At 34.5% G+C, this 24,958-nt stretch overlaps 2 protein-coding genes across 6 annotated transcripts in view; both read right to left on the reverse strand.

The window, feature by feature from the left end:
* Nucleotides 1–2,625, reverse strand: part of ARL6 (ARL6 interacting reticulophagy regulator 1) — an 81,112-nt gene extending 78,487 nt beyond the window's left edge. For 3 of the 4 annotated variants that reach the window (XM_068545591.1, XM_068545592.1, XM_068545593.1), the window contains exon 1: nt 2,190–2,625. The gene's annotated coding sequence lies outside the window, so the exon portion shown is untranslated. The remainder of the gene's footprint in view (nt 1–2,189) is intronic. The other variant, XM_068545594.1, reaches the window with a different exon arrangement.
* Nucleotides 2,626–16,957: 14,332 nt separating this feature from the next.
* Nucleotides 16,958–24,958, reverse strand: part of EPHA6 (EPH receptor A6) — an 839,145-nt gene continuing 831,144 nt past the window's right edge. For both annotated transcript variants that reach the window (XM_068545596.1, XM_068545595.1), the window contains 2 exons: nt 18,057–18,206; nt 16,958–17,072 (listed from right to left, as the gene is read on the reverse strand). In XM_068545596.1, coding sequence (XP_068401697.1) covers nt 16,958–17,072; nt 18,057–18,206 — 265 coding nt within the window. The remainder of the gene's footprint in view (nt 17,073–18,056; nt 18,207–24,958) is intronic.

Here is a 24,958-nt window from a genome sequence, read left to right on the forward strand (position 1 = left end):
TTCCAAAGGTTCTTCCTTTGGGTCCATCACCACCCCCACCTCCCAAAACATTATTATGTGGTGGGAGAAGAGAGATACCACTTTTGCCAGCCCTCAACTGCTGCAGGGACTGCTACAGCAGTAACTACAATACATCTGTATTCCAAACATTTCCTATTACTCTCCAAACCACCATTTTCAAAGTTCTCTTAAAAACAAAAACAAAAAAAAAAACCCCTCTAAATATCAGTTTCATTTAATTGATTTATTCTCATCTCCATCTAAGGTTCCAGAAGCTTGTCATTTTACAGCTCATTCAGTATTTTTTATTCCACACCAAAAAGGCAAGACCATACCTTGAAGGATGTGAGGATGCAGCAACTTAAAAAATAAGACGCTTCCAAGACAACTGCATCTGAAAGGTGGCTGCATCATTAGTTTTGCTTAGGTCCCTTCAGAGATCATTATGGACAGAAATTTTAAAACTGAATTCCAATGATGTGCAGAAAAGAGAAGGTGAAGCGCCCCACCCAAACACGGGGCCACGGTTGTCTTACCCAAGGGATGGGTTTGATTTCAGGTACTCCATTTGTGCCTCTTGAATCGACTTTTCTCCTTTTGTTGGAGATTCAAATCTCACTCAACCCATTCCTTTAAATCTCAGCTTAGGGATAGGCATTTATAGAATCTATTTTAAGTTAGCCTTCTGATATCATGAAACAATTCACACAGACCATTTTAATTCAAAGTAAATTTGCTATTACCCACTTCGTTATTAATTGTACTAAGCATATTGATATAGGTTTATATCTTGTTTTCCAATTCCCATACAATTTTGAATAGATTTTTAAAAAATATGACCACTTCTCACATCATCCCCCTCTGGGCATCTACGATAAAGCATTGATTGTCAAAAAGCTTGGTACTTGAATATTCATTTTTTCATAGAACATCGGATTGTGATTTTCCGTCCCCTTTTCATGGATTATCAAACACCTGATGCTTGTTATTGAAATACTGTGGGATATACAATTTAAAAGAGAAGTCAGTTGTTCTAAAAGATATAATTACATTTATTGAAGTTGCTTTATAAACAACTATCATATAGCCTTATATATGCTTCTATTTCTTAGTAATTATACATCTTTATAAATTTACTTTTTGCATGCATGAAATAAGGAAATAGAAGATAATTTAAGTCACTCGACATTCATTAACCATGTCCTAAGTGCACAGGAGGAGATACAGTGCAAGTTTTCTGTAGCAACCTACTCCTATAAGCCATGATTCTCGACCCTGGCTGCACACTGGAGTCAGCTAATTGGATTAGTATTTCTGAAGATGGAATCAGGGCATCTGTATTTTAAAAAGCTACACAGTGTTTCTGATGTACAGTCACTATTGAGAACTTCAGGATTTTAGAATAAAGTCTAAACTTCCATGCATAGCTTTTAAAGTTGTTCACAATCTGGCTCCAATCTACCTTTCCAGTTTCTTATTTTACTGTTTTCCTCTCTCTGCAAACCAGCCAATCAAATTCTCTTGGCTGTTATCTGAGGAACGGCTTTTTTTTCTTTTCTTTCTTTCCTTTTTTTGGCCCCTCCAGGCGTCAAGAGGGAATCTTAGTTCCCCAACAAGGGATTGAACCCGGCCCCCTGCAGTGGAAGCGAGGAGTCTTAACCATTGGACCACCAGGGAAGTCCCAGAATCTGCTTTTTAAAGGTTTTTTGTTTGTTTGTTTGTTTTTTTAACTTGTTGCCAGAAAAGTCCTAAAGAATTAGGATGTTACCCATAGTTACGAGCTTGGAAGGTAGGCTACACAGAGAGAGAGTGGTCGAGCAAAGAAAACACCATGAATGGTACTTTGTAACTTTAAAACTGTTTCTAGAGTGAATTATAGCACACTCTCACTACCCCCAATAAATATTTTTATTCAGCTTTCAGTTTTTGATGATGAAATTTCAATTATACTTCCCACACAGCAAAGAGGCCCAAATCGGGCAGTGTTAAAACCATCCAATCAAACAAAAATTCACCCAAAGCAGTTCCATGAGTTTTCTGGGGTCCATAGACCACGTCTTCTTTTCTAGTTCTCACACATTAGAAACAACCACACGGAGTGAAAAACATGGGGAAGAGCAATTCTAAAATTGGCGGCGGAGGGGATTGGGGGGTGGCGCTGGATACAAAATTTGGGGTTGGGGAGATACCTGGTCTTTGAGGTTAGTCCTGCGGGCCCGGGAGCTGCTGAAGAACAGGAATGGACGCACTCGCTCGTATCCGTCTCTGCGATGGGAATCTGGTGCGGGCGTCCCTCAGCCTTTCTCTCTAGGCCTCCATAGAAAGGATCCCTGGGCCTGAGCAAAGCCGCCTCCGCAAGTTGGGTGAACGGGTAGCCTCCGGCTCAGCCCAAGCATCAGTGGCGGGTCAGGCGCCGTGGTGCGTGGCGTTCCCCGGGCAACCGCAGGTTCTTCCGGTGCGGAGCCACGCCTCCTCAGAGGTCTCAGCGCGTCAGCCGCAGTCCCCCTGTTAAGGGATTGAAGAGCTCCCCCAAATGCCAGAGGCAAAGCGAGGAGTATTGAAGAAGTGTAAGCGAGGTTGAAGGGGTGAACTGCAGCCTCCCAGCGAGGAGCCGCGCTGTCCCTGGTGGAGCATAATGGGAGTTGTAGGCTCGCGCACAGCCTGCTGGGAAGTGTTTGGCGTCCGCGTTGGCTTCGGGCGTTTCTCGCCGCGCGGTCTCTTCGCCCTCTCAGGCAAGTCGGCTCACAGGGAGCGGCGCACCTTGTGGCGCCCAGAGCGCTGAGGAGTCTGCGTCGACGTCGTGCATGGGCGCAGCGTGGTGGCGACAACTGCGGGACCCGACTATGAGCTCTAGGGCGAGAAGTACGCCGGAATTTCCTGGTTGCCTATCGCATCCACCCTTTTCCAGGCTGTTAGGCCTCAGACCCCGGAGTCCTGGAGAAGTAAAACCGTTCATGCGGGCAAGGAGAGGAGATAGACTCACAGGCATTATTCGGCGAAGGAAGTCTGCCTGAACCTGGTTTCTGAGCTGTCTGATCTCGTGAAGAGATTTCCACGAGGCATAATCTCCTGTGATTAGAGTACAGTCCCCAGAATCAAATCGGCAGGAGGTCAGGAATCAGTAGTCCCAATGCTTAAAGTTAGCCACCCTCTTAAATTGCTCTGGGGTATTATAGTAATAGTAAAGGATTTATCTCCTTTGTTAGCCAGGAGTATGAGATTCTTTACCCCCTCCAACTACCCAGTGTTATATTTACTACCCTACCTGTTCTTTGGCCTATCAATTTCGGCCTATTAAGTGGATTAGGAAGGTGAAAAAAGAGACTAGAAGGAATTATATAAAAGTAATAATGGGGGAAAGGCTGTATTTGCATGATCATGGGATGCATTTTATTTTATTTTCCAAATTTTCAAATGCGGTTCTGTTATCTTTACAATGGAAAAAAAAATGTTCCGGGCTAGTGACTCTTGTTGAAAGATGAAAACTAACAAAACACAAAAACAAAAATAACCTATAGTTGCGTCCAAAAGAACTTACTTACCAATGTCCTTGAAGAAATGGAGTAGGGAAATATATTCCGCCTTATTGTGTAGCCTTAGGCCAATTAACGCCGCTCTATTGTTCAGCTTCTTAACCTTCAAAAAGACACTAAATATCTCATCTGGGGGTTTTGAGGAATAAGTAGGTAACAGAGGTATGTATGTTTGGCACATAGTAGGTGTTCAATAAACAATTTCCTATCTTCCTTTGTCCTGCAATTTTTATTATATAGGTAAGATTTTTAAATGTGGTCCTTTAACTTCTGGCCCTGAATGAATTTACAATGAGATATTAATTACTTTTCTGTGTGTCTGGGTGTTGTGACTCACTTTGATAAAAGTTGGAAGCTAAGTGCTTACAGCCGGATTTTGACTTTTTTTTTTTTTTTTTTCCTTAGAGCTAAGTAGAAATCTTATGTTTCAGGAAAATTTAGTGTACAGACAATTTTTCCTGTTTGGAGTTGATATTTTCTGCCCCTAGGTTGAGTTCTGTTTTTGCTTAGTACAAAACATTTGGTGAACACTGGAAATGAAATGGAGAGATTGGATATCCAACTTTTCGGTCAATTTAAGCAGATAACATAATTCTTTTTTAAAAATTTGCTAAGTGAATAGTTATCTTAAGGTACATAATTCTCTTACAAAAATTCAGCTAGGTAAATAGTTATCTTAGATAAGTGTAGTTGATGTGTTGGCTTCGTATTATTAGAGATGAAATAGTGGTCATGAAACCCACAATCTACTCAATAATCTAGAAAATGTCAGTTTTGAAACTAACAATCTTAAAAAAAGTAAATACTTCATATGGTTGAATCTGCTGTTTTGGTGCTTTGCCAATCAAAACAGCTCTCAACAATACACTCAAGGCTCAGCATAAAAATTGGTTTCACTTGATTTAAGAAGTTAGTTTGGGTCTCCTTATTATGAGACTAAGAAGCTTTAAAAATGGTACTTAATTTTATGGAGGCTTCTTAAGATACCTGTATAAGGAAAGAAAGTTTCAAGTACTTTATTACCAGTTTAAATTTCATACTGTCTTTTGGAACTGTGGTAAGAATTATAAAAGAGAGAAGAGTGAGATATGATGAGTACAGTGCTATTCTGATTAATTCAGGATACTTTTAATGTATTTTCTTACCAGCAACTTTTAAAAAATATAGAAAATCCATGATTGGTAATTTACTGGATGTTTTTGGAATGAATATTGATAGTCCAAAACTGTTGAACTGTTGTACATTATGTGTATCTTTCAGTCATCTGCAATTTGTATACAGTACTACCTATGCAATGAACAATTTAATTCACTTGAATCTCACAAAATATTTTGCTGATATAAAATCACTATAAAAATATGTACTAATTATTTATAGTGACTTGTGTGAATTTATGTCTTGACCTTAATGATATTATTGTGAAAAATTACAGCTATGATTTTGTCTCCAAAATTACTAATATATGTAAAGAACATCTAGATTTAATAGACTAAAAGATAAATTACATTAAATATGATCAACACAATACAAATACACTTCAACCACCAGAACTGTAACTTTTATTTGCTAATAGATATTTTAATAAACAGGCTTACTCCATCTGTAAGACCCTGATAATGCCTCTTAGGAAATCATAGAAAAATAAAATACAATAATCAGTAACTTGTACTTTGTACAAAAATCTTATGTTGCTCAGCAGGTAGTTTTGCTAAACACCATATTCTTTCAGCAAATAGATAGATGACATATGTAATGCAATTCACCGCAAACAATCCCTCATTGAAAGCTGAGCATTCTATAACACTATAACTTGTAAGCATGCCAGCATGTGAAAATATACATGGAACATCATAATATTACAGTCGATTTTATAAGATGAAAACAATACCACCTTCAAGTAAGTCTGGACTACTTCACTGTCATAGTGAAGTAGATAATAGGTAGGATTGCAGTTCTATTGTTAACACCCTCTTACTGTGTTTATCTTTCTACCATATTGTGATACAACCAGAAAAAAGAACATAGGCTGTGTAAGGAACCTGAGGGAAAGGCATATATAGAAGCTCTAAATAGTGATGTAATACTAAAGAGAAACAATAATGCAGTGCTGCACTTCCTTATTCTCACAAACAGATCTTTTCCCCTTTTTGCAAGAGTAGATGGGTACAGTGCTAAATCCATAATTAATGATAAATAACTTAATGACAGGTTACAAAGAGATACGTTTTAAAAATCATAGGAAGAAAAAATGTTTTCAGCTGCAGTTTATCATTAGTCAAATATTACTCTATGAGGGACTAAGTGTCTCAACCTAGACAGTTGTTATCTAGGCATTTAATATAAATGTACTATTTAGTATTTAAATAATAAACTTTTTAGGATTTGTGCTACAAAGATTTTTATAACTTTTTTATTTTGAATACACTGCAACTGTCAAATCTACCATTTAATACTTGATATGGCCATTTAAATATTGAGTTTAATCAAATGCATATTTATATGTACACATATATCTTTATATTTTTGGCTATGCTAAAACATAAAAAAATGGAGAGCAATCTTATTCCATTATTCACAGTCTAATTTTACATCAAATCCAAAGAATAAATATGCACGTATAAATTCCAACACACTGAATTACATACAGCCTATCCAGAAATAAAGCTCCAAGCACAATGAAAAAGTCACATCCTCCCTATAGGATAGAGAGGGCACAATGAAAAAAAAAAATATCACCCTTGTGTTTCTCCTAAATGACAGATGTTTTTATATGAAAACAAAACAAAATAAAATATTGTTTTACCAAACGATTAGAGCCTGATTACCTTTATTTATTTATTTTAATTTCAGATGGGGGCTCAAGCCCTCTCAAAATAGTGTTTTGAGAAAATTGACAGCTTGAATATACAATACACATCTTTTAGCATTCAACTAATTTTCATAAGCTTTGAATTAGAATGGCTACAAGATGTTTCTGTCTTTTACACTGTAGTAGACAAAAATAACAAAACATGGGAAGTATCTATGGCATTGAGAAGTCCTCACTTAATCTCTACATTATGGAAAGAGGACTGTAATCAGCATCCTTGGAAAAGCTCAGAATTCAGTTTCAGGTCTTCCAAATAAGATGTCTCAAAAATATTTAGTAAAATGGCTTTAATATATTTTATACAATAGGTCTTTTTCCTGTGGTGTATTACACACAAATCCCCATTGACTATGTTTATATATGCACATATATGTGTGTGTGTGTGTGTGTGTGTTCCCCCTTTCCAACTACTTACACATCTCTCCTTCAGCCTATACCTGCTTCCCACTCCCTATATGGACTTCTATTTCCTCTTGGTAAAGTAAGACTTCTCACACAGTAACATCCTTCCCTTTCTACCACAAATCTACCAACCTATCTGCATATTACACACTCTGCTTTCCCTCCCATTGTAGTTCTGTCTCCTATCAAAAACTAGCCTTCCAACATATGCTATGAATCCTAACCCTTCTACTTCTCAAAGGCTTTTCTAATTAAATTCTCTCTTGCATAATCAGTTTTCCCCTTTCTACCAGATCATTCTCATTCATATATAAATATTCCCTAGCATCCTTTCTCTAAACACACACACACACACACACACACACACACACACACACCCCTTTCTTGACCCCACATCTACTTGCAGCTACTCAGCTACTGCCCTGTGCCTCTTGCTTTCTTATGGTAAAACTTCTTGGAAGAGTTGTTTATAGATACTGACTCCACCTTCTTTTCTAAAGTATCTTCTCAATCCACTTCAATCAGGCTTTGACTTCACTACTTCATAGAGACTGCCCTTGTCAAAATCATCAGTAACTTCCATGTTGCCAAGCCCAACGGCCATTTCTTTACTTTAAACTTGGCTTCTTAATGCATTTAATACAGATGGCCAACTGATTTTTTTGTTCTCTACCTTACCTTACACTCCTAAGGGTCCTCTGCTGGTTTCTAATTCTCCACCTAACTTCTACATTGACATGCCCCAGATCTCAATCAAGGCCTACTTCTCTATCTTACAGGCTTTTCCCAGGTGATTTAAAAACATTAAATACCATATATATATTGATGGCTTCTAAATCTTGATGTCTAGCCCTGATCGCTCCTTGGAACTCTTATATACAACTGTCTGCTCGATATCTCCATTTGAATATCTAACAGGCATCTCAGGCATTACATAGCTAAAACCAAACTCCTGATTTTTTTCCCTCCAAACCTGCTTCTCCTGCACCACCACTGACTACATTTCTTATTTTTCAAATGTAGAATTTATCTTCAGTTTTTCTCTCTTCATCCCTCAGGGCCAATCCATTAGCAAGCCCTGTCTTCAAACATACCCGACATCCATCCACTTCTCTCCATCTTCACTACTTCTTCTCTAACAAAAGCCACCTTTTTTTTCTTTTTTGCTTAAACTACTGTAGTAGCCTCATAAATATTCTTTGACCCCCATCTCATTTTTGCCTCTCTCTGGCTCATCAACTGTGTACCAAGCACACTGTTCTCTCTACCCTCAAACACTCTAAACTCTCACACATTAAACTATTCCTTCTGCCTGGAATTCCCCCAGATTTTCTCATGACTGGTTCCTTCATGCTTTTCATACATCGGCTTAAATATCACATCCTCAGAGAAGACTTCCCTTACCACTTAATGTAAAGAAGCCACGGTCATGCTATGTAACAATATTAATTTAATTTTCAGCATAGCACTTATCAGTACTTCTTCATTGTGTGTCTTTACCACTAGAAGGTCAATTCCATGAGACAGGGGCTTTTGCTTGTCTTGGTCGCTTTGTGTCCTCTGTGTTGAGAATAGGACACTTGTACAAGATAATGTTTAGTAAGCATTAGTTAATGAATGAATGGACTTATGGATAAATATACATTTAAAGTAAATCAGTATATATGTATATATACTATTTTTAAAATTAGGAATTATACAGTTTTGGACTAGCAAACACACTTGATTTAACTGTGTTTGTTTGTTTATTATATCTGTTCCCCATAGTGTAAATAGCTTTAACTGGACAAATCATAATTCTTTTGTTGTTGCTATTCTTTATATTAAAATACAGACACCTAACTATTTCATTTAATGGTAGAGTGATCAAAGTTGTGAGGTGGGAGAGGGAATGTTTTGCTTCCTGAAAGGAATTTTTGGAGACTCCAAAGAAAATAAGCAATTGATGCAAAAATGGAATGGCTTTTCACCTTTGTTTGAAGTATCCCATTTGGTGAAATTTAAAAATTGAATAAACAGTAAACAGTGGAAAAGTAACTATAAAAATATATGTTCACTACAGTACTTTGAATATACAAAGTCAAATGGAGGACTTTCTTTTTGTATTTCCATTCATGAGAAAGTAAAAAGACTTTGCTCTTTCCAGAAGACTTTATGGAATATATGACCGGTATTACATAAGAGCAGTAGCTTCAAAAATAATAATTTCTAACCACTATGTTATGGATTTTAGCTGCAACTTCTCTGAGAATTGGAAGGTTACAAACAATATTAGAGAGACTGAATGGAAATATATAAAGCAGTCCTTTTTTTTTTTAATACTTAAAACAACTGAAAAGAGAAGGCAATCTCCTTGAAAGAATATAAGCATTTAGAGATCATAAGATATAATCTACAACTAATCTGTAGGTACTGTATTTTTTAAACATTTAAGACTGTGTAAAATTTATGTATCTGTATAAAAGCATAAATTGATTCAAAAAGACTACCCTTTCAATTCAATTATTTTTACCTGCATCTTATATATACAGTTTTTACATTTAATAAAGCAGAAGGAAAAACTCTTTATTAATAGGAGTGATATGTATTAAGTGCTTTGACAGTCTAATATTCAATTTTTGGGAGGCAAATTCTTAATTATATATGTCTTAGAAATCAAAAGAATTATTAGTATGGAAATGTTAATAATTGTGATCATTCAGTCTGTTAATATACTTTTAAAAAATAAATTTAAATTTTTGATATTTTGGTAAGATTTCTTTCTAATTTTATGTAGCAATACATATTTTAACAAATATTAGTGGACTTATTTATATTAGAGATTCTCATCCTCAAAACACATTTCAGCTTCAAAATGACCAGTAAGAGTAACATGACATAATTTTCAAACAGTTTTCTATTAATTTTTTGTTTTTTTTTTAATGAGGTAATTAATAGTTTTAACACAAACTCCTCTTTGTATTACCTTTTGGCCTTTTCCTCAGTTTTAATGGAACTTGGTCCATTTTCATGTTCTGCATTCATGCTCTGCCTCTGATTTTTTTAAAAATAAGGTTATTTTAGAAGGTATAACTAATATTTTAGGAAACATAGACTGTTAATTAACAATTATTCCATCAAAAGTCAAAATTAAGCTGTCGAAGTTTATACTGCATACAAAATTAACCTAAATATAGTTTGTGAAAAATGTGCAAAGTTATTCAAATTTCCAATGACACAATCTAACGATGAAGTATGATTGACAAAATTATTAATAATGTATCATAAATAAAGCACATATAGTAATCTTTAAAGTCATGTTTGTTAGGAATGCTCAGGTATTGTGCCCCACCAAAAATAAAAAATGCCCCCGTCTCACATTTTGATTTTTTTCTCTTGGAGGCCTAAAACACGTAAAATTATATCAAAACTCCATATCTGTAAGAAGAAAATGAGATTTTTGCATTGTATAAATATATTAATACAATTTTCTTTAAATACATATATATGGCATAGGGAGAACAACATCACATTAAAGCAAATTAAAAACTTCCATGACAAACATTTATGCAAGTTAAACCTTATTTTCCAAGCAGCGCAGAAATTTTAAAAAGCCTCAGTCACTGTTAATTTTTATATTGTCCATGAATATTATTATTATATTGTCAGTATTGTTTTAAAGATACTTTTGAAGATATTGCAATAATAGCTCTAGATAAAATACCAATGGATTTTCAAACAAATTGGTTTTAACAATGCTCACATCAATCACATCAACATAAAATAGCTTGTTCAGTTACAAGTCTGTTATCAAATGAGTGGTCATTAATTTTGTCATAGAGCTTCTAAAGACAACAATTTTAAGCAGATTTATTTAAGCAGTACTATGTGGCAATAAATAAAACATGCACAGTTAAGTAAAAACTTCATTACAACTTAAAAAATGATAATACTGGGTAAATAATTCTAAAAAGAGCAACAGTTACTACTTTGAAAAATGAACTAATATAATTAATTATATTCTGGCTTCTCTCTGAGTGAAGATGTGTTTACGTGAAAATTTTAGAAAAACAATTTCTATCTAAATGCATAGATTTCATTCTACAAATTACTAAATGTGGAAGAGAGACTTTTAATTTATTATAAAAGCAATACAAGAGGACATTTTAAATTAGGTAAAAATCTTGAAAGTGTATTGTTTATTCATCTTTATGATTTAGCACTATTCACTCCATCTATCAGGATTTCAAAAAGTTAAATGATATTTGGTCTTTCAAGAACAAAGGCAAATTAAGACTGTTCTAAGGATGATGATCTATAAACAGAAAAACTTGTATAGTAATGTTCACATCAATTTTGCTTGCCATGAAAGCTCATATTTAACTAAGGAAAACAAGGACATCTATCTTCAAAGTTAATAATGCCTAACTGAATATAAAATTTGATTTAGATATATGAAAAATGAAGGTTCTCCTGTCCTTGGAGTTTTCTTTAAAATAATGTATTATTTTGGAATAAAGACAGTTCTCCCTTCAATCTCTCTCTAATGAGATGGAGACTCCGATGCTAACTAAATTAGAATCCTGAAGTGGGGTTGTCCTTTTATTATTTTGTTGAACACCTTAAAGTCATATCTCAGTTGTTCTGATTTACAGTTTGAGTTGATAACATTATCTTAATCAACAGTAAGTTTATCATGACAAATTAAAGATTAGCCAGAGGTTACAAATAATGGAGGAATATGGATAAGAACAGAGCTTTACTTGAGAGGAGATTTTCACTAATTCTGGTACTTTTCTACAACTCCCAGGAAATTGTGTTATTAATCTGTACTTTATTTTCTAATCGAAAGTAGATACCACATCTTTATATCATTACATTTAAAAGAGATCTTTCGTCGCTTTTTATATTCTTAAGGATGAATTAGGTCTAAAAGGTAGTGGAATTCTTCTTTGAGATCTTCCCCTTTAAATGAAATAAATCAAAAATTCCCTTAAGAATATAGAGATTTGGTATTCTGATAAACTAGTGTGGAAATTCAAGTAAGAATCTTCTTTATTTTGTTTAGAAAGAAACTTTGCTTTCAACGGATAAGTGCAAAAGTGTAATAAAATGGAAGTGACTTGGTAGCATTAAGAGAAATACAACACTTTGTATTTGCCAGGTTCTTTTCCAAAAGATGAAGTTTATTTTTTAGTAGTGCTTTGCTATCCATCGTAATTGAAAAGTTTACTTTTAATTTTTTTGTATCACTTTTAAATACAATAATTTTGAATCAATACTGATATGCTAAAATAGACTTTTAAATCTATTCTAATATCCCAAAAAAGCCAATGCCAACCAGGTTATAGTTAACTTCTTTTGAATTAAGAGCAAAGAACCTAAGTCTTCCAATTAAGATGTAAATATTCTTTTTTAAACATTTTATTTAAATCCATCATTAATTTGAAATTGGATATAATTATTAGTCAGAAGAAAGAGGATTAGTTAAAACTACATTTTGATGACTTGCATCTTCTTCTGGATCTTTTGGCCTTTTCCCCCCAGGAGACATGTATATCACGTCACATCCTCTTACAACAAAAAATATATATTTTATCCTTAGAAATCTTTGAAACACTTGGCTAATACTTATTTTTTTAAGGGAATAGTAAGAGAAAGATGGGGTATTTATTCTTCTGGAATATAAGATTTTTCTTTTCCTTTATTTCATCTAGTAATATATGCGCTCTGGTCATGAGTAATCATCTCTTTCCTTTGTTAAATATATCATGTTTGAAAGAATTTTATGCAACCATTTCAGCTGTATACTAATTATTACATTTGCTAAGGCCAGTGAATTGGCTTGGGCAAGAGATTACTGCAGAATTGTTTTTGAAAAATGGCTGATGTTTTCTAACTGGAAGTACCTTTGAGGTAGTGAGTCTACACCTGAACTCAAAAGTATGCCACTGGACAATAGAAGTATGTGACTCCTGAAGAGGATCAGCTGTTAACAAGAGAGATTCTCTTAGAGAATCCAGCAAGTGTGCTCCCTTCTGCCAGAGGAAGTGTGGAGTGTTCTATGGAAAATTTGAGGTCCAAAATAATTCTTTCCATAGGACAAGGTTTTATTTCACACTGGACAAGGTTTTATTTATTCAATGTATTTTTGTTCTGTGGAAAGAACTAACCCTTAGTGACATGGCAATCACAGCAAACATAGCAAACAGGCTCTAACCTCTAAGTTTTAAGCTTAAGAGTTACTTGAACATTAGGAGACTACAGTCAAACTCATCTTTGCCATAAAATTTTATGCATGTAGGAGACACCTTATAGATATTTGTTAAAATGAACTAAAGTTTACACTACCTTTATTGAACATTATTATAAAAAATTGAAAATCTGTTGAAAATGTTGATCATAAAAACCAAAAGCTGGATGACTTCAGTGCCCAGTGTTCTAACGGAAGAATACCATCAATTTGACCCAGTGTGCTCCTCTACCTTTTGGAGTCTTCATATAAAAAGCACTAAAATATTATTGGATCAAAAGTTAATATGAGTCTTTGATACTTAATGGAATCTGAACTTGGAAAAGTTAAGTTGATGATACTAAAAGAAGTGATTACATCTTCTTCTAATCTCTTTGTTATATAAAGACGTGTATGACAACTGTGAGTTGATAATAACATTTTTTGATTCACAAAATATTAATTTCTTTTAAATTAATAACACATTTCCCTAGCTAAAGCAGTAGGAAAGGATCATCTTCATCCATTTTGAAATTACTTTCCAAAGCACTTAATTTCCAGTTAATGAAAAGCCAGAATTCGTACCTCTGTATGTGTAAATGCTCCCATTAATGTGGTAGGACCCAAAATACCTACTATTGGTGAACATTTTGAGATAAGAGATTTAACTGACTGCTTTACAGAGTAGAAATTTGGTAGGGAAAGACATAAAAATGGCTTTTTAAGAAAATTGTGGTTGGGAGATAGGTAATGTAATTCATTCTTAACCACATCTTCAGAAGATCTCCTGTAAAGACTGATTTTCAAGGATTAAATTTGGATTTGTTTTCCATTCATGGGCTGAGTTGGGCCTTAAAGCTGTGGCTGGAAAATTTTTTTTTTTCAGGTATTTAGTTGGATAGATTTTAAAGAGTAATACAGAGTAAAATAAGATAAATCTTTCTTGATTATGGCATGCATAACTTAGTTATCAAGTTATAACTCAGTGCAAAAGTGCTGTAATTCTTGATTCTTGTTAAGCCAAGAGCTTTGCAACTTCTGATGGCTTTTTTAGTGTAATGATTTACATATCTAATCTCTCTTCTTGATTGTACATTGTTTTTACATTTTTTCCCAATTATGTCTTATATATACTATGAGATAATGAGTTGACTATAGACTGGAAACTGACCACGTAGAAAATTTAAACAAATGGTTCCTTCAGCTGTCTGATTTTCAAAATCTAAAAAGTCCCTCAGTAGTATAGACTAGGAAATTTAAAATAAAGCAGGTACATGACTATATATGCATATTTTAGTTATTAAAGATTATTTTTGGAGGCTTGTGATTTATGGAAGTTACTCATTTTCTTTCTATCATTACGTTCCATGTTATGAATATTAAACAGCTTTAACTACTGAATATGTGCACTAGTAAATCTCAAACTATTTCATGTAAAATTTTCAAATCTGTGATTGGTAGGCAGTAAAGAAATAGATATACTTATTTTTTAATGTTTCTGTTTAATCTTGCATACCTTGCTCTGACCATGATGAGGTTCAAATTTACACTAAAGATTATCATGCTTACAGTTGCAAAAAATATAAATGTAATATAAATGTAAATTTTAAAGAGGATTGGGGGTAAGAGACAAAGTGAAAAGGCAGTTTTATAATACTACAGAAAGATGTTTGGGAAGGAAAAAAAAGTATGAATTAACCAGATATAGAATAGGATCATTGGATTTTTGAAGAAAAAAATTCTTAACAGAGAATTTAAATCTTGCAAGCACTGAATGCCCATCCCATAGAAGTTTAAATAGTTTATAGAATTTATTTCATCAGAGTATACAGATGTTGCTGACAGAGTCCTATGGAAGACCATAATTATTCTATTCCTTATTTTCTAAATATGTTTTTTGTTGTATTATAAAAATAAATATATATATATGATTAATAAATTTAATCTGCTTTACATCTGTTCTTATTTAATATATATTTGAAGATAGGTAAATATGGAAATTTTATATTTCCTCTAAATGTATCCAGATTTGTGTAAATGTATCAAGCAAACTGCAGACAGTCTGTGAGGGATGCATGACCATGCAGGTGATGACTGGAAAATGTTGCTAGCTATTTCTGACACACTTACTTAAAAAATGATGGATTTCCCACTTTTTTCTTTTTTATTGTACTTTAAGGAATACTTTAAAGACTCTTCCTTCTAGCTCTCTCTGTTTTTTTTGAAATGAGAAAATTTTAGCTGTGGTAGGCAAAAATCAGAAGATACATCAACAAAAGAAAATATGTGGAAGGGTCTAGTCTAATGGGACAATCAACAAATCTTAAAATAGGGAAAAAGAAAAATCGAGACTCCTTTTATAGCAAGAAAACTACTATCACCAAAAAATGTAATTTAGGTAGGAACTTGAGGATGTGGGTAGGGCACCTTTATCTGCGAGATCAAATAAAACTTAATTTTCATATTAAATCAGCATCTTCAGACAACCTGCTCTTTTTTTTCTCTTAAGACATTCTCACTATTCTTCCACCTAGCACAGCAGTCATTTTTTTAGTTTCACAGGGAACAGCTGATTTTATAATTGAATTTGTTCATACGACATTACTGTTTTGATAAGTTGACTCAGCTTAATTCAATGAAAAGTATATTTGCCTGTTTTTGCAGCCTCCAGAAGATTATGGCAACAACACACCTTAGCTGTGTTTACATTTTTATGTTACTGTATCAAGGACTCAGGTTACACACAATTCATATATGCCCACGTGCTAGATCTGCTTATACCCTCTTCGGTGCACGCAACGGCATACTTGTCTCTTGGAAGGTTTGGAAAACAGCTCAGCATGTTCGTGTAACTTATTTTTACGAACAAAACATAAAAATTCTTAAACTTGCAAAATGTACCAATATTAGACAGCTCGATGTGTTTATTTTCTTGGGCCACCATATAACTATCATAAAATTCTGTTTAAGTTAAAATTTTTTTACGTTTAATCTAAGGCTATAATCGTAGATCTTTTATTCAAAGCAATTCTGCTGAGAATAATTAATTTTCTTAATGCTTTGATAATTACTCTTGCAAACTTGTGAAGATGAACCAAGGAAACAGTCATGGATTTATTCCATGCTTCACTCTATTTATAGCCTTTAGAGCAATGGACTCACTCTTGGTCTTTCCAGGGGTGATCGTCATAAGGTAGCAGAGAAATATACTGTAGTTAGTAAAAAATTAGAGGGGAAAGCCTCTAAACTACCACCTACTACGAAATATGTAGGACACTATAAAGTTAATTTAAAAAAAAGACAAACCAAGGCTTAAGAAGTTTTAAAAGCACAGTGTGTTTCTCCCTCACCCTCCCTGATAACTTCCTTCTCACCACAGTCACACTTGACAAGAATTCACTACAAGAAATCATTGGTCTTTTCTGCAAATAATTCTAACAACATCAGGCCTCGACAGGTAAAGTATTGTAGGACAGAGTAACGATATGACCCACAGAGTTGAATATAATTATCTAAAAAATAAATATTCATGTCAGTTTGGAAGTTACTTGATCACAAAACATGAAAGAAAGGTCAACTCTTCCTTTTTAATCTACCATCAAACTCTAAATACATCATTAACCCCAAATTCCTTTGGGTTAAGTCCTTGAACACTTCCGAAATACAATTATACAAAGTTACACATCCATGCTGAGTTATTTACCATTGTGTAATGATAATCTGCAGTGGGCCAGGGTTTTTTTGCAGGTTATTCAGAGAGGAGCTATGGTGAGTGATTTTTAAATCCAGGTTGGAAGCATAAACAAAGGGTGTGTGCCCGTAGTCTGACAGGAGACTGCAGTTTGTGAAGCGATGTTTGGAGAATCAGAAGAGAGGGTAGTAGAGAGGATATCTTTCATTTTAGAAATGCTGAGGCACAAAACACAGGTGCTTGTAGTACTTTCATACATGAAATCCCTTCTCCTGTATGTGCATCATGTGTAAACGTAAAGTCTGTATACTGCTGACTATTCGTCTCTGGTGTCCAATGAGTATGACTCCAATTCTTCTAATATCACTGTGAGAGATTGAGAGAGAGAGAGAGAGAGAATATGAACATTTAGATCTGGTAAGTATGACAGAGAGGAAATGAACATTTAGAGATGGTAAATGTGCCCCATGTCAGATTTGCCAAAAATTGTATACCTGGTAAAATGAGAGTATAAGCAGAGATATAAATGAACAACAGGAGTTCGTTACCTTTTTCTTTACCCTGGTGCCAGAGAATGCGTCAGGTCAACCTCAGATTTAAGGGTACAAAGAATTCAGGTACCGATGTAATGTTCAGATATTTCATAAGCCCAAGGATTTTATGTAATTATATAAATTTTCAACAGTATTAGCAAAATAGCATGTAGGATAGAAAGTATAATGTGGACTCCATTTTAATTGTCATGGTCTTTCAATAATCTGAAAAAATGCCATTGTATTATGTTGAACAGTATGAAATTGCCATTACTATTTTACAACAATGGCAATTTCATATGGCTTCACCTACTAGTTTTAGTATCTTTCTTTTAAGCACATGTTGAGCATTTTCACTGCACCCATGAAAGGATAGCATTTGAGAAAGTGGAAAAATGCTGGACCATTATAACAGAGAAAAAGCTCTGCGATAACATAATATTGTATTATTACAATTATTACATTTGATGAAAGTAATAGGAATTGATTTAGTATACAGAAGTCAAAAATAATTTGCTAAGGTAAAACTATGTTGATGTAAAGTCTATGATGTGAACAAGAGTAATACGCATTTTAGAAAGCATTTAAAACTTTAAATCGTTTTTTGAATTAAATATATTCTTTCAAAGGAAAATAGTTAAAAGTGTAATGTCCAACTTTCACTAGAATGATCGACAGAAATGGTGAGGAAAGATGTGGAAACACCATCCTAGTATTAGGGAAGGAAGTTTAACCACGGTGTTCTTGATATAGTATTTGAATTTATAATCTCCTGAGTGGAGCATCTAAATATAGTAATAAACATAGCACCACTTACTCAATGCTCATTCTTGAAATGAGGTCAAAAGTTGTAAACCCTGCTGCCACGAAGTTATTCTTATATTGCCCCATCTTTATAGAATCCAGCCAGTCACCGACCGTCACAAACAAAGGATATTCGGGAACTTCACCAGGGGAGTCTGGCATTCTACAAGGAAAAAACAAACAAACAAGCATGGAGACCATTTAAAAGCCAGATAAAGCAAAAAATACCCAACTTTATTTTTAAATTTTACAGTATTCTTACATCAAATGTTTTCATCCTCCATAGAAAACTAGAGATTTAAAATTTTTCCATCATACTCAAATCAGCCACTTATACCTGGTCAGTTTCACTTGTCAGTTTCTTTTGTCTTTTGCTGCTTTTTGCCACTACTAGGTCTTATACTTGATGTATCTTGAGAAAACCCACATCTTGCTAACTTCTGTTTACTTTTTTCTCTTGCATGAAATTCTGTTTTCAAATTTGAGGAATACCCCAAAAGAAAGTAACTAGCCACAGGCTATTCACTCATACGCTTTCTGACCTGCCACTGAATCTATGCCCTTTGGTCTTTTTCACATTTAAAAATTTTTTTTAAATTTATTTTTGGCTGCGTTGGGTCTTCATTGCTGCGCACGGGCTTTCTCTAGTTGTGGTGAGCGGGGGCTACTCTTCGTTGCAGTGCGCGGGCTTCTCATTGTGGTGGCTTCTCTTGTTGAGGAGCACAGGCTCTAGGCGGGCGGGCTTCAGTAGTTGCAGCACGTGGGCTCTAGAGCGCAGGCTCAGTAGTTGTGGCGCACAGGCTTAGTTGCTTTGCGGCATGTGGGATCTTCCCAGACCAGGGATCGAACCCATGGCCCCTGAATTGGCAGGCAGATTCTTAACCACTGCGCCACCAGGGAAGTCCCCTTTTTCACATTTGCTATGATAGCCCCTCCTTTTTTTTATGGTGAATTCATTGATCAAGGCTCCATTTATTTGTCCTCATTCAACAAGAATTTATTATTTATTAAAAAGTAATTTCTGCTGTCATAGAGCTCAACTGCATGAATAAGATTTACATACATCCAAGTATAGGGTAATACAGCCCAAAGCACAGATATTAATAAAGCACAAAGCTAAAGCAAAATCAATGCAAGCTTGGGTTAACAAGAAAAAGGAATCTGTCATTGATGGATCTTAAAGTAAGTGATACAGAAATCTGTATTTCTGTTCCTAAGATCTGATGCAGAAGGGCATTCCAGTTGGGGATATTTTTGTAGTTTTAATATAAAGATAATATAAAGGTATTATTTTGAAAAGGCTAGTGAATGTGTGAATATACAGACATAGATACATATAGGTATATCACCAGGACTCGGGTCTTTAGGAGCACAAAAGCCAGAGATGTACATAATACATGGGCATACAAGTTGTACACTGTATGACTCCTGAAGACCCTGAAAGACGCCCCTTGGAATTGTTTAGGACAAAATCCCTACTAAAGACCTAAAATTCATTTCTTTGGTTTTTCTTTGATTCTACATTGACTTCTACTTATCTAAACTGGATTCTAGTTGAAGGTGGACGGGGGGTGAAGAAGGATGACAGGGAAATCCAGGGATTATTGCTCTTTCTATATAATTGAAATTTGCATAAACTAAATGCATGTATCTTGTGATTATACTGTAGTCCATATGGAGTCTGGTTACTCTTCATAGTGACTTGTGTCCTTTTTACCACGACTCAATTCTGTTACCATTATTTCCTAGTTTGGAGGCTGTAAAGCCACATTTTATTTTTCTGTACTAAAAACTGCAATGCTATTTGATTATGGGCTGTTTCATTCTAATTAATATCAGAATGATTCATGATTTGACCCTAAACAAAGTTTAGTTATGTTCAAAGGTTGAAAAGCTATCATGGCATCTACCAATAAACACTTTAACGGTTGCTGTATTTCTTAGTTTCCTAGGGGTGTTTATATTAATAAGAATTATCAAATAAATAAAAGTTCATATATCAATAAAAACAATAAAGTTCTCCATGGCAAACAGAGTTAAACAGGGTTTTTAATTGTGGCGTTTTTTAGAGTCTTCACTATCCTAATATGCAGTATGAATACATAAGAGGATTCAAAATAGCTTCTGCACTATTTTCCTAAATTATCTGACCAGTTTCCTACAGAACATACTTTAGGAAATAGTGCTGTAGTAAGTTCACTGACCAAGTTTAAATATCAAAAGGCCCAGGGTATCCTTATTGCTTATTAACATAAATAAAACAATATACATTAGGAAGCTGAATGTCCTATTTCAAAACACTGTGGCTCTCATGTCTTTTAATTATTTATCTGAGAAATCTGTTGAAACTGAACCAAACTAAAAGGATCTGTTTAGGTGACTTTCCCTTCATACTCTTATGCCATTCTTATGCACATAGTCAAATAACTTCCACTTCTCTCCTGAGATAATGCTGGAATAACTCTTGAGCTTTCACAATTCATACAACTGGTGAGTGGAAATGTAATTTGCTAATTTTATGTCCTTAGTATAGAAAGGTCATGGAAGGACATTCTGTATACTAAATGACTTTAATGGCCTATTTCTCTGTTGAAAAGCATCCACTATTTGCTCCTAGAATGTTTCAATACCGTAATTCCCTTTCTCTCCACACATCTTTAGTAACCTAGTTACTCTTTGGCCTTTATACCACCGCACTGACAGTTGATTTAGGAAGGTCAGCCTTCCCTCATTGTTCACAGCCACTGTGCAATAACTTTTCTTTCACCTTATAACGAAGTTGAAAAATGCTGCTATTTTCTGGCTTTGAGGGTTGGGTGCCATCACCCTCACATGAAGTCTCTGGAATATTACCTAATAAACAATAAATGCCCTTTCTTATCAACCATGTACAATGATAAATTCAGTCTGCTATTTGCTGAGCATGTAGAAATTTCTGCTATTTGGTGATTAGTGGGAGCTTCCCACCTGAGAAATGTCTTTACAGCAAAACCTCACATAAAAAAAGTACATATTGTAGAAGTTCAAAGGTCTACTACTTTCCTCAGAAAAATGAGGAGGGGGTAGAATTAGGAAATTCTTCCAGGTATAAATTATGGACAATTTAGAGAAAGGGCTGCAGTAGAGCTAGAATAGGTAATAGTATAGTTTAAGGTGCAATAAACACATACTCTCAATATATCTAAATATGTGAAAATGAATAGCACTTATAGAGCCAAGAAGTCTGGATTCTAATGAGCCCTTTAAGTTCATAATAGTATTAGTATTTTAATTTAGAAAGTTCTTAGGTTACCAGTAGGTATCAAAACTGCCATTAAATGGAACAGGATAGAAAGCCCAGAGATAAACCCACGCACATATGGTCACCTTATCTTTGATAAAGGAGGCAAGCATATACAGTGGAGGAAAGACAGCCTCTTCAATAAGTGGTGCTGGGAAAACTGGACAGGTACATGTAAAAGTATGAAATTAGAACACTCCCTGACACCATACACAAAAATAAACTCAAAATGGATTAAAGACCTAAGTGTAAAGCCAGACACTATCAAACTCTTAGAGGAAAACATAGGCAGAACACTCTATGACATACATCACAGCAAGATCCTTTTTGACCCACCTCCTAGAGAAATGGAAATAAAAACACAAATAAACAAATGGGACCTAATGAAACTTAAAAGCTTTTGCACAGCAAAGGAAACCATAAACAAGACAAAAAGACAACCCTCAGAATGGGAGAAAATATTTGCAAATGAAGCAACTGACAAAGGATTAATCTCCAAGATTTACAAGCAGCTCATGCAGCTCAATAACAAAAAAACAAACAACCCAATCCAAAAATGGGCAGAAGACCTAAACAGACATTTCTCCAAAGAAGATATACAGATGGCCAACAGACACATGAAAGAATGCTCAACATCATTAATCATTAGAGAAATGCAAATCAAAACTACAATGAGATATCATCTCACACCGGTCAGAATGGCCATCATCAAAAAATCTAGAAACAATAAATGCTGGAGAGGGTGTGGAGGAAAGGGAACACTCTTGCACTGTTGGTGGGAATGTAAATTGATACAGCCACTATGTAGAACAGTATGGAGGTTCCTTAAAAAGCTAAAAATAGAACTACCATACGACCCAGCAATCCCAATACTGGGCATATACCCTGAGAAAACCATAGGTCAAAAAGAGTCATGTACCAAAATGTTCACTGCAGCTCTATTTACAATAGCCAGGACATGGAAGCAACCTAAGTGTCCATCATCGGATGAATGGATAAAGAAGATGTGGCACATATATACAATGGAATATTACTCAGCCATAAAAAGAAATGAAATGGAGGTATTTGTAATGAGGTGGATGGAGTTAGAGTCTGTCATACAGAGTGAAGTAAGTCAGAAGGAGAAAAACAAATACAGTATGCTAACACATATATATGGAATCTAAGGAAAAAAAAAAAAGGTCATGAAGAACCTAGTGGCAAGATGGGAATAAAGACACAGACCTACTAAAGAATGGACTTGAGGATATGGGGAGGGGGAGAGTTGAGATGTGACAGGGTGAAAAAAAAAAGAGAAAAAAAAAAAACTGCCATTAAAAAGCAGGAAGGTTTTTATCCTCAAAAGTTTTCCATATTTTATATTCATCATGTAAATATAAAAGTAAGAGACCTATTAAAAATGATTAAAGAAAAGTTATACTTTGAGAAACACTATTCCAAGGTAGGATCTTGTTTGTTTATTTATTTATTTATTTATGGATCTTGTTTTAATATGAAACTATCAGATGCTTGAAGGCTTTTCTCCCCTTACCACTCTAGCATAACTTCTTCCCAGCTCTTACATTTATATATGGTTAGCAGAACTGTACAGATAGGGTCCATTCTATTCTGTATTGCCTTTATTTCACATACTGATGAATATTTTCTATATGTCAGTGGTCTTCATAACTAATATTCAAGTGAGTGTATAGTATTCTGTATGTTGATGCTTAATAATTTGTTAATTCCCTGAGTCAGACTCTTAAATTGCTAGCAACCTTATTAAATTTATTACAGATGATTATATAATCGTAGAACATGTATCTTTATGCTTCAGTTGAATTAATTCCTTGGGAAAAATCCATAAGACAGAAGAATTATTTTTTTAAAGAATAAGTTAAAACTCCCTGATGGCAGGAATCATATCTCATATATCTTTCTATTTTCTGTAGGCCTTAGTACAATGCTGAAAGTATTAAAGGAATTCATTAAATAAGTGATAATTTAGATTTGAATATTCTCTACAGAAAAGTTTGGTCCATGACACAATGGCTGATTCATGATGAATAATCTACTTTCATTTAACTCATTAAATGGAAGAGTAAGAGCTTAGTGCTATAATCGTTAGCCTATTAATGAATATGCTGTTTATTTAGTTTATTCCTCACATTGCAAAAATGTTTGCTTATCTCTGTCTTGATAGGTTTCAGAGTGGAGGAAGAGGCAGTTACAGGTGAATGAGGCAGCACAGGGTTAAGGGACCTAGAACCGCAACAGCAACATTTATCTTATTCAATATCACTGTTTTTACATGAGTTTCTCATCTCATGACTAAGGGACTACACTTCACACTATTTACTATACAAACTACCTACCTAACCTTCAAAGGAAGAACTTATCTAATTAGATTAAAAAATAAAACATTGCCCTCCTCATAAATAGGCCTAATTGTCAACCTGAACACAAGTTAATGAAACAATTTTGATATTCTTTTAAAATTTTAAAGTGAAATTTTGCACAAGATGTTATAAAATTCTAAGGGCATAGAAACATGCCATAAATCTTGTGACTATTTCATGCCTGTGGGCAATATCTCTTTGTTCCAAACAATCTGCCTCTCCTCAGTGCTAAATTGGGAGCGTGAGTTATTTTTTGTCAGCCTCTTATTTTCAGTAAGTCTTCAGGTTTTTTTATTGACATGATTATTTAATTCTCATAATAAGGCTGATAATTGGTAAAAAGTATGAAGGAGTGAAATTCAAAGCAAATTTAAAAATTATAGATGTGCTTAAACATTAGGAAGGATAGATATAGGGTAGGAATAATACTGTTTAAATATTTCCCACATTCTGAGTAGAGTTCTTAGCACATGGTCACTATAGTCAGAGTAACAGATCACTGAACCTCAAGGAAAGCCTATTTTTTGTGGGTAAATAATACAGGGACAGAAATAGATTTCATATCACATGCCAACTACAATTCATTGCCAGTGGTTATCAAAATGCGGTCTTAAAAAGGATACAGAGGCAGCATCTGGGCTCAGTGAGAAGGAGTGCTGTGATGGTTAGTAATGTTGGCCATAACAAGGAAAAGAAGCAAATCATACATTTGCCAACACTGGAAAAATTCAAACTACTAAAATGCTTGAGGACGTAAATGTGGAACTATGTTGCTGCCATAGTTTCCTCATTTCTTTATTTTGTTGTAGTTACTACTTTCTTTTTTCAAGTAATGTTCTTCAAGTGGCCGAGCATTGTAGGAGAAAGTTGGGGGAATATACAGATTATGTGTTTGCTTCTTATTCCCACGAATGAGGGCATACTCATTTTCTACATCCTTGTATTTGCTTAGCAGAACATAAAATAACAGGCTGTCCTCTGCTACAAATTCTTTTGGGAATTTTAATATACTCCATTGATGAAGTCTGGTAAGTCCAGAGAAAATCTATCTGGAGATGTAAAAACGTATCCTCTTTTGCTATAACCATAAACAGTGCGGTGATTGTATACTGTGTAGTGGAAAGAACAAGGACTTAGCAGTTGGTGGACCTCATTCAAATTCCTGATCTAGTAATTACTTGCTGTGTACCCCTGGGAAATTTAGCCTCTTTGAGTCTCTGTTTCCTTACATGAGGGATGGAGATAATAACAGTGAGA

The sequence above is a fragment of the Eschrichtius robustus genome, chromosome 6 (assembly GCF_028021215.1).
Source record: "Eschrichtius robustus isolate mEscRob2 chromosome 6, mEscRob2.pri, whole genome shotgun sequence".
In the NCBI taxonomy this organism is placed as follows: domain Eukaryota; kingdom Metazoa; phylum Chordata; class Mammalia; order Artiodactyla; family Eschrichtiidae; genus Eschrichtius; species Eschrichtius robustus.